The following is a 10,520-nucleotide window of genomic DNA, read 5'->3' as shown; positions in this document are numbered from 1 at the left end:
GAAAAGGTAGAAGTGCCCATCAGAAAGACAGATTAACCTGGGTTAGCGCCCATCAGAAAGACAGATTAACCTGAGGTTAGAGCCCATCAGAAAGCAGATTAACCTGGGTTAGAGCCCATCAGAAAGACAGATTAACCTGAGGTTAGACCCATCAGAAAGACAGATTAACCTGGGTTAGAGCCCATCAGAAAGACAGATTAACCTGGGGTTAGCGCCCATCAGAAAGCAGATTAACCTGGGGTTAGCGCCCATCAGAAAGACAGATTAACCTGAGGTTAGAGCCCATCAGAAAGACAATAAACCTGGGTTAGAGCCCATCAGAAAGCATATTAACCTGGGGTTAGCGCCCATCAGAAAGACAGATTAACCTGAGGTTAGTGCCCATCAGAAAGCATATTAACCTGAGGTTAGAGCCATCAGAAAGACAGATAAACCTGGGGTTAGTGCCCATCAGAAAGACAGATTAACCTGGTGTTAGAGCCCATCAGAATGACAGATTAACCTGGGGTTAGAGCCCATCAGAAAGACAGATTAACCTGGGTTAGTGCCCATCAGAAAGACAGATTAACCTGAGGTTAGCACCATCAGAAAGACAGATTAACCTGGGGTTAGTGCCCATCAGAAAGACAGATTAACCTGGGGTTAGAGCCCATCAGAATGACAGATTAACCTGGGTTAGAGCCCATCAGAATGACAGATAACCTGGGGTTAGTGCCCATCAGAATGACAGATTAACCTGAGGTTAGCACCATCAGAAAGACAGATTAAACCTGGGGTTAGTGCCCATCAGAAAGACAGATTAACCTGAGGTTAGCACCATCAGAAAGACAGATTAACCTGAGGTTAGTGCCATCAGAAAGACAGATTAACCTGGGGTTAGAGCCCATCAGAATGACAGATTAACCTGGGGTTAGAGCCCATCAGAAAGACAGATTAACCTGGGGTTAGTGCCCATCAGAAAGACAGATTAACCTGAGGTTAGAGCCCATCAGAAAGACAGATTAACCGAGGTTAGAGCCCATCAGAAAGACAGATTAACCTGAGGTTAGAGCCCATCAGAAAGACAGATTAACCTGGGTTAGTGCCCATCAGAAAGACAGATTAACCTGAGGTTAGCACCATCAGAAAGACAGATAACCTGGGGTTAGAGCCCATCAGAAAGACAGATTAACCTGAGGTTAGAGCCCATCAGAAAGACAGATTAACCTGAGTTAGAGCCCATCAGAAAGACAGATAAACCTGGGGTTAGAGCCCATCAGAAAGACAGATAAACCTGGGGTTAGTGCCCGTCAGAAAGACAGATTAACCTGGGTTAGTGCCCATCAGAATGACAGATTAACCTGGGGTTAGAGCCCATCAGAAAGACAGATTAACCTGGGGTTAGTGCCCATCAGAATGACAGATTAACCTGGGGTAGAGCCCATCAGAAAGACAGAATAACCTGGGGTTAGTGCCCATCAGAATGACAGATTAACCTGGGGTTAGTGCCCATCAGAATGACAGATTAACCTGGGGTTAGAGCCCATCAGAATGACAGATTAACCTGGGGTTAGTGCCCATCAGAATGACAGATTAACCGAGGTTAGCACCATCAGAAAGACATATTAACCTGGGGTTAGTGCCCATCAGAAAGACAGATTAACCTGGGGTTAGAGCCCATCAGAAAGACAGATTAACCTGGGTTAGAGCCCATCAGAAAGACAGATTAACCTGGGATTAGAGCCCATTAGAAAGACAGATTAACCTGAGGTTAGAGCCCATCAGAAAGCAGATTAACCTGGCGTTAGAGCCCATCAGAAAGACAGATTAACCTGGGTTAGCACCATCAGAAAGACAGATTAACCTGAGGTTAGAGCCCATCAGAAAGCAGATTAACCTGGGATTAGAGCCCATTAGAAAGACATATTAACCTTGGGTAAATTGTGCTAGTACAGTGTGGACACTGTGATATTAGGTACTTTACCTCTTCAGCACCAGTGACAGAGTATGCGTGTCCCTTCACTAGTTTAAGAGCTGTCACTGCCTCTGTCTCATAGGAATTGGTGATCTGAAAATAAACAATTGTGATGTTAGCATCAAAATCAATCAATCAAACAATCGATGTAAATATCTAAACTCAACCTACATCAATGGAACAGCCCAGTAAAGAGCCCAGCCCCAGAGCCTTCTCCATGATCTTGAAGAGGTAGGAGGAGCTTTGTCCAACTGGTATATCTCTGCTATCCCTCCTGTAAAGTCCTCAAACCCCTCAATGTGGAGCCACCTGACAGACTCATAGCATCCATTCACCCTGAGAGAGAGAGAGAGAGAAGAGAGAGAGAGAGAGAGAGAAGAGAGAGAGAGAGAGAGAGAGAGAGAGAGAGAGAGAGGAGAGAGAGAGAGAGAGAGAGAGAGAGAGAGAGAGAGAGAGAGAGAGAGAGAGAGAGAGAGAGAGAGAGAGATGGACGGACAGACAGACAGACAGACAGACAGACAGACAGACAGACAGACAGACAACAGACAGACAGACAGACAGACAGACAGACAGACAGACAGACAGACAGACAGACAGACAGACAGACAGACAGACAGACAGACAGACAGACAGACAGACAGACAGACAGACAGACAGACAGACAGACAGACAGACAGACAGACAGACAGACAGACAGACAGACCATTAGAGGAAAATGCCATGCAATATATTCAGTGACATACAGTGAGGTCCAACAAGTATTGGGACAGTGACAAGTGTGTTGTTGTTTTGGCTCTGTACTCCAGCACTTTGTATGGAAATTATATAATGACTATGAGGTTAAAGTGCAGACTGTCAGCTTTAATTTTGAGGTATTTTCATCCATTTTGGTGAACCGTTTAGAAATTACAGCACAACAACAAACAATGGGTCACTGTCAAAATACTATTTTGGACCTCACTGAGATCTATGTCATGTATCTATGACATACTGTATGTATACAGTGTACAATGTGTTGTAATACTGACACTTACTTAGCATAAACCATGTATGTATAACGGTGCTGTATCTTAGCATAAACCATGTATGTATAATGGTGCTGTATCTTAGCATAACCATGTATGTATAATGGTGCTGTATCTTAGCATAAACCATGTATGTATATACGGTGCTGTATCTTAGCATAAACCATGTATGTATTACGCGTCCTGTATCTTAGCATAAACCATGTATGTATAATGGTGCTGTATCTTAGCATAAACCATGTATGTATAATGGTGCTGTATCTTAGCATAAACCATGTATGTATTACGGTGCTGTATCTTAGCATAAACATGTATGTATTGGTGCTGTATCTTAGCATAAACCATGTATGTATAACGGCGCTGTATCTTAGCATAAACCATGTATGTATTACGGTGCTGTATCTTAGCATAAACCATGTATGTATTACGGTGCTGTATCTTAGCATAAACCATGTATGTATAACGGCGCGTTATCTTAGCATAAACCATGTATGTATTACGGTGCTGTATCTTAGCATAAACCATGTATGTATAACGGTGCTGTATCTTAGCATAAACCATGTATGTATTATGGTGCTGTATCTTAGCATAAACCATGTATGTATAATGTGCTGTATCTTAGCATAAACCATGTATGTATAATGGTGCTGTATCTTAGCATAAACCATGTATGTATTATGGTGCTGTATCTTAGCATAAACCATGTATGTATAATGGTGCTGTATCTTAGCATAAAACATGTATGTATAATGGTGCTGTATCTTAGCATAAACCATGTATGATTATGGTGCTGTATCTTAGCATAAACCATGTATGTATAATGGTGCTGTATCTTAGCATAAACCATTTATGTATTACGGTGCTGTATCTTAGCATAAACCATGTATGTATTATGGTGCTGTATCTTAGCATAAACACGTATGTATTACGGTGCTGTATCTTAGCATAAATCATGTATGTATAATGGTGCTGTATCTTAGCATAAACCATGTATGTATTACGGTGCTGTATCTTAGCATAAACCATGTATGTATTATGGTGCTGTATCTTAGCATAAACCATGTATGTATAATGGTGCTGTATCTTAGCATAAACCATGTATGTATAACGGTGCTGTATCTTAGCATAAACCATGTATGTATTATGGTGCTGTATCTAGCATAAACCACGTATGTATTACGGTGCTGTATCTTAGCATAAACCATGTATGTATAACGGTGCTGTATCTTAGCATAAACCATGTATGTATTAACGGTGCTGTATCTTAGCATAAACCATGTATGTATTATGGTGCTGTATCTTAGCATAAACCACGTATGTTATAATGGTGCTGTATCTTAGCATAAACCATGTATGTATTACGGTGCTGTATCTTAGCATAAACCATGTATGTATTATGGTGCTGTATCTTAGTGTCTTCCCTTCACTGTCCTACCCATTCAATAAAACCACAAAAATATGGGGGAAAAACACAGTACTGAGTGTGTTAAATAAAACCACAGGCCTAAGTGAGTCCTGTCCTCATTCCAGGTCCATCTCCATAGAGACCCGGTCCAGCTGATTCGCATCAGGAACCCGTGGGGACAGGTGGAGTGGACTGGACCCTGGAGTGATGGGTGAGGGAATGATGGTGACTTCCAAACAGCACTCTGAAATAGACTACAAGACCAACAACCTCTACAGCCTGGTCCCAGATCTGTTTGTGCCGTCTTGTCAACTTCTATGCTCATTGTCACCAAAGGAGTTGTAGAGACAGCACAAACAGGTTTGGGACCAGGCTACGATATGCCCACTGTGTCCACAAGGAAGACCTACACTAAACAATATTGAGAGTGGAAAACTGCCCTACCAATCAAAAAGGCACTAACTGCTAAATTGGTCCAAAATGAGTTAATGTCATTTTTGCTACATTAAATACATGCTTAATCATGTGGACAAGTAACCTGCCTCTATTGTATTGTGTTTTGGAGAAAATGGGGGTTATGTTAGCAGTAACTGCATAAGGTTACTGTGAAACKAAGGTAAATAAAAGCCCTTTTTCTCAGTTCCACACTATGATCAGTTACGGCCTTTTTGCTTGGTAGGGTAGAATATCTCTCTGTATACTGCGTAGACCATGATCACCTGTAAACAACAACACTATTCACACTGACTGCTGCATCACATTTATCAGGTCCAGTGAATGGAAATACGTCCGTCCCGACGAGAAGCTGAAGCTGGATCATGTTGCTGAGGACGGGGAGTTCTGGTAAGTTGGCCACTGTCCCTTGAGGGATGGCTCTGTGTCACTAAGAGTTTTCCTTCTCAGAAGTTATGGCACCATTTATGAAGCTTAATAACAGGTTAATAAATGCGTTTGGCATGAAGGCGTTATGAGTTGGGGGTTTCAAAAAAGTCTTACCAGATATATATATATCGAACCTTGGAGGGAACCCACACAGGAGAATTAATAGTACAGAAGCAGAACTGGGAGGGAACACAGGAGAATTAATAGTGCAGGACAGAACTGGGAAGGGAACACAGGAGAATTAATAGTGCAGGACAGAACTGGAGGAACACAGGAGAATTAATAGTGAGGACAGAACTGGGAGGGAACACGGAGAATTAATAGTGCAGGACAGAACTGGGGGGAACACAGGAGAATTAATAGTGCAGGACAGAACTGGGAGGGAACACAGGAGAATTAATAGTGCAGGACAGAACTGGGAGGGAACACACAGGAAAGTTAATAGTGCAGGACAGAACTGGGAGGGAACACAGGAGAGTTAATAGTGCAGGACAGAACTGGGAGGGAACACAGGAGAGTTAATAGTGCAGGACAAAGGAACTGGAGGGAACAAACAGAGAGAAGTTAATAGCAGACGAGAACTGTGGAGGGAACACAGGAAAGGAGCATTAATAGTGCAAGAAGACAGAACTGGGAGGAAGAACCAGGAGAGTTTATAGAGAACAGAACTGGGAGGGAACACAGAGAGTTAATTAGAACAGAAACTGGGAGGGAACACAGGAGAGTTAATAGAACAGAACAGAACTGGGAGGAACACAGGAGAGTTAACTAGTAAGCAGAACTGGGAGGGAACACAGGAGATTAATAGTACAGAACTGGGAGGGAACACAGGAGAGTTAATAGTACAAGAACTGGGGAGGAGAACACAGAGCGAGGTGTACATGAACAGACTGGGAGGGAAAGGAGAGTTAATAGTACAGAACAGAACAAATGCTCTATTAATACATCTTGTAGACTCAAATGGACTTAATGAAAAACAAATTAAATAATGTATTGCACAAAGACAGACCAGTGGGGTCACAGATGAAAAAAATAATATTATATTATAATAGCTGGTAAGATCATCTTTTGGAATACCCCTAACTCATAAACGCCTTATCATGTGTCTAAAGCATTTAAAGCTCTGATTATTAAGCTTCATATAATCGGTGCGCTATAAACTTCTGAGAAGCAGAAAATCTTTACAGATTGGGACATTCATGATGGCCTAAATGCATTACAACAAGCGGGACAGTGGCTCAAACTTTACACAGTAACTACTCCCCGGTGTTGTCTCTCGCTACACAGACAATGATCTACAGCACTGCAACAGCCATTATCTCAGTACATCGGGTGTTAAGTGCGAATCAGTTGTATTTCCATCTACACTGACTCACCTGCAGTAAATGATGAATATAGACAGGCAGTCAGTGTGAATACATGTTGGTTGGGTTTTTATCTAGGTGGCTAAGCAAATTAGGAGTCCATAACTCTCAGTACAGTATGACACAGTAACAGAGAGGAGTTTATTCTCGCTAAGATAACAGCACCACCGATACTAAATCACCAAAGGCTAAATGAAAGATGGTTCCAGTTGACTAACAATGATCATATCAGGCACCGTTGTAGGAAACTCAGAGAAAGAGGCCATTTTGTACTCATTCCTCGGTTTTTCGGTCTATAGCACAGTGAATACACCAGCATAGCAAGTTATAGTCTAACACATACTCAAACCTCGGGTATTTTATGGCTTATTCAGAAAACTACAGACATCACCGAATAGAGGCATGATTTAACTCATGTCTCACAATGATTATAGGATGTATTTTATTTGAGTAGCATGAGACATGACTATTAAGAAGATAGTCATTCTCATGAGCACACATTATTTAAGGCATCAGTTAGTTGCGCGTTTTTATTATTGGATTGAGTAGAAGTGGCAGCACCGTTATAGCTAGATATTTCGCTGACTTCTCTACAGCACTATTATGTATGAGTTAAGTGCTAGCACGGGTTCATATCTCCTACTAGTGAGCAATACGAGTTGTGTGACAGAGTCTAAAGACGTACAGGCACTGGTCCCCAAAGTACATGGTGTTTAGCTATGCTCAGGGTTCTATACATACAATCCTTGCGAGAGGAAAATTACGGAGCCAATCCAGAGATTAGAACAAAGTTCAAACGGCATAACATCGATGTGATTACTGAGAGCAGCGTGAGTGTAAGTAGCGCTATTGTGTTAGAGCCTTTTATACATAGTCAGATCTATGGTTTTTTCGAGAGTGCTGTGCTTGTGAAGAAGTCACCACAGCACCCCTCTCCAAAATACATACAGGTTTAACTGTCATCCCACAGATACAGCACGCATATAGTACCACTAGTCATCCAGGTTTCACAGTTATCCGCACTCCTAACAGTGAGTCTCACAGCAGACGCGGCTAGAGTATGTAAGATAGCCGATAAATCATGGGTCTTTGGAACCTGGTGAGGAGTCATCATGATCGGAGATCGCGACCGAAATATGAACGCGATCAGAGGACTGTTTATCAGACTTTATAGGCCTGTGGTTTATATCATGTTGCTCAAACCCACGCTTCAGAAGTTAACCTATAGTGCTTTTTGTGTCCCGTTTGAGTGCTAAGATCCACATATCAACTCTTTTAGTGTGTTTATTGATGGGATAAAGTACGAACCTACGATCAGGTGGATATGGCATGAGACTTCAGAAAGAGATAAGCGCAAAGTGGCCGTTATCACATCAAGAAGACAAAGGACAGGGTTAATCAACTTGGCGCGCGAGAAGTAGCGAACGCCCTGTTGTGCAGAATGTGATAGTATATAACCATGGGGTTAGAAGCACTTGCGCGCAGAGAAAGACCATGATATATACCACTTAGGGCGCTTAAGAGCTCATTGCGCATCGAAATAAGGACACTCAGCAATTTGAAAATCATGGGAGTGTAGAGCCTCACGTCGAGAGAGTCCAAAAAACAGTAATTAGACTATTGTGGTGTAGCAGAGTCATGACCACCATTGTTTTAGAATTGTTGTGCTGGAAATGTCAAAATTACATGGGGTTTAGCGCCTATACGATACGGGCTGACGCAAGACAGACTAAAAAACTCTGCTGGAAGAGGTGATAATGAGCCCATCAGTACAAGAATCTCACAGATGACATGAACAAGTGCGGTGCTTCTTTAAGAGCCCTATCAGATAAGAGTCATAATTTATCATCCTGGGGTTTGTAGCGCCCATACTAGACTAGAGAGACACCGCACAGATTTAACCTGCAGCGCATTAGTTGGCTCGGACGTACATGAAGCCAAATACAGCAAAAGCATATAACCTGAGGATTAGAAGACCCACCATAGAACACGACTATTGATACCAGACCCTGTGGCGTCTATAGTGCCACATTGCTAGGTATAAAGACAGCTATTACACCTGGGGTTATATTGGATGCCGACCATCTCAGAATGAGATAACACTCTGGAGGTTAGTTGCATGCATGCCAGTATATGTACTGCACTTTACACTCGGTGAGGCTTAGGGCTACCTGATGTTGTCAGAATGATGATCAGATTATGACTCTGGGTTTAGTGTGCCTGCTCTAGTCTGTCCCTGCTCTAGAAGAATGGACAGATCTAGATCTCTCGTGCTGGTTCACGTAGTCTGCCTCTTCCTAGGGATACTCTGACATCCGAGTAGATCCTCGTTCGCGGGTGATCGTGAGCTCCTAGTCACGGATAGACAGATTTACTGTCCTTGCGGTGTTCTTGTACTGTGGCCCCGCATTCTGTCTGTGTCAGAATGTACAGGATCCGTATACGGCTGAGGTTAGCAACTCGCCAATTCAGAAACGCCAGGATTAACCTGGGGTTGTGGCCCTCCATGTCTCTCATCCAGAAGTGCACAGATTTCAACCTTGAGGTTAGGCTCACCATGCAGAAAGGACATAGATACGCTGTGCAGGCTTCATGCTCTCCACCTCCTCTCTCGCTCTCTCTTCCCCCTCTCTTCTCCCCCATTACTCTCCTCTCTTCGTCACGTCAAAGACAGATGTAACTCGCTCTCCTGGGGGTTAGTCGAGCTGCTCCATCGCAGGTCAACTGAAGATTAACTCCTGCTGGTCGTCGTTCTCTCTCCTCTCCTCTCTCTCTCTTCTCTCTCTCTTCTCTCTCTCTCTCTCTCTCTCTCTCTCTCAGGGTGAATGGATGCTAATGAGTCTCCTGTCAGGTGGCTCCACCATTGAGGGGTTTGAGGACTTTACAGGAGGGATAGCAGAGATATACAGTTGGACAAAGCTCCTCCTCACCTCTTCAAGATCATGGAGAAGGCTCTGGGGCTGGGCTTTTACTGGGCTGTTCCATTGATGTAGGTTTGAGTTTAGATATTTACATCGATTGTTTGATTGATTGATTTTGATGCTAACATCACAATTGTTTATTTTCAGATCACACCAATTCCTATGAGACAGAGGCAGTGACAGCTCTTAAACTAGTGAAGGGACACGCATACTCTGTCACTGGTGCTGAAGAGGTAAAGTTACCTAATATCACAGTGTCCACACTGTACTTAGCACAATTTACCCCAGGTTAATATGTCTTTCTAATGGGCTCTAATCCAGGTTAATTGTTCTTTCTAATGGGCTCTAATCCCAGGTTAATCTGCTTTCTGATGGGCTCTAACCCTCAGGTTTAATCTGTCTTTCTGATGGGCTCTAACGCCCAGGTTAATTGTCTTTCTGATGGGCAACTAACCGCCAAGGTTAATCTGTCTTTCTGATGGGCTCTAACCGGTTAATCTCAGCGTTAATTCTGTCTTCTGATGGGCACTAAACCCCAGGTTAATCTGTCTTTCTGAGAGGGCCTAACCCCAGGTTATCTGTCTTTCTGTGGGCTCTAACCCCAGGTTATCTGTCTTTCTGATGGGCTCTACCCCAGGTTATTCTGTCCTTTCTGATGGGCTCTAACCCAGGTTAATTGTCTTTCTGATGGGCTCTAACCCACAGGTTAATCTGTCATCTGATGGGCACTAACCCAGGTTAATCTGTCTTTCTGATGGGCACTAACCCAGGTTAATCTGTCTTTCTCTGATGGGCCTCTAACCCCAGGTTAATCTGTCTTTCTGATGGGCTCTAACACCCAGGTTAATCTGTCTTTCTAATGGGCTCTAAGCCCAGGTTAATCTGTTTTTCTGATGGGCTCTAACGCCCAGGTTAATCTGTCTTTCTGATGGGCTCTACCCCAGGTTTAATCTGTCTTTCTGATGGGCA

General features: G+C 43.1%; 1 protein-coding gene across 1 annotated transcript in view; it reads left to right on the top strand.

The window, feature by feature from the left end:
- The window catches only part of LOC112077880 (calpain-2 catalytic subunit), a 26,986-nt gene that overhangs the window by 11,273 nt on the left and 5,193 nt on the right, over positions 1 to 10,520 (top strand). The window contains exons 5-6 of the mRNA XM_024144287.2: positions 4,510 to 4,595; positions 5,153 to 5,227. Of these exons, the coding sequence (XP_024000055.2) occupies positions 4,510 to 4,595; positions 5,153 to 5,227 (161 nt within the window). The remainder of the gene's footprint in view (positions 1 to 4,509; positions 4,596 to 5,152; positions 5,228 to 10,520) is intronic.

This window comes from Salvelinus sp. IW2-2015, unplaced genomic scaffold (assembly GCF_002910315.2).
Source record: "Salvelinus sp. IW2-2015 unplaced genomic scaffold, ASM291031v2 Un_scaffold5017, whole genome shotgun sequence".
In the NCBI taxonomy this organism is placed as follows: Eukaryota; Metazoa; Chordata; class Actinopteri; order Salmoniformes; family Salmonidae; genus Salvelinus; species Salvelinus sp. IW2-2015.
The sequence above is the reverse complement of the archived record's forward strand: the minus strand, read 5'-3'. Positions and strand labels throughout refer to the sequence as shown.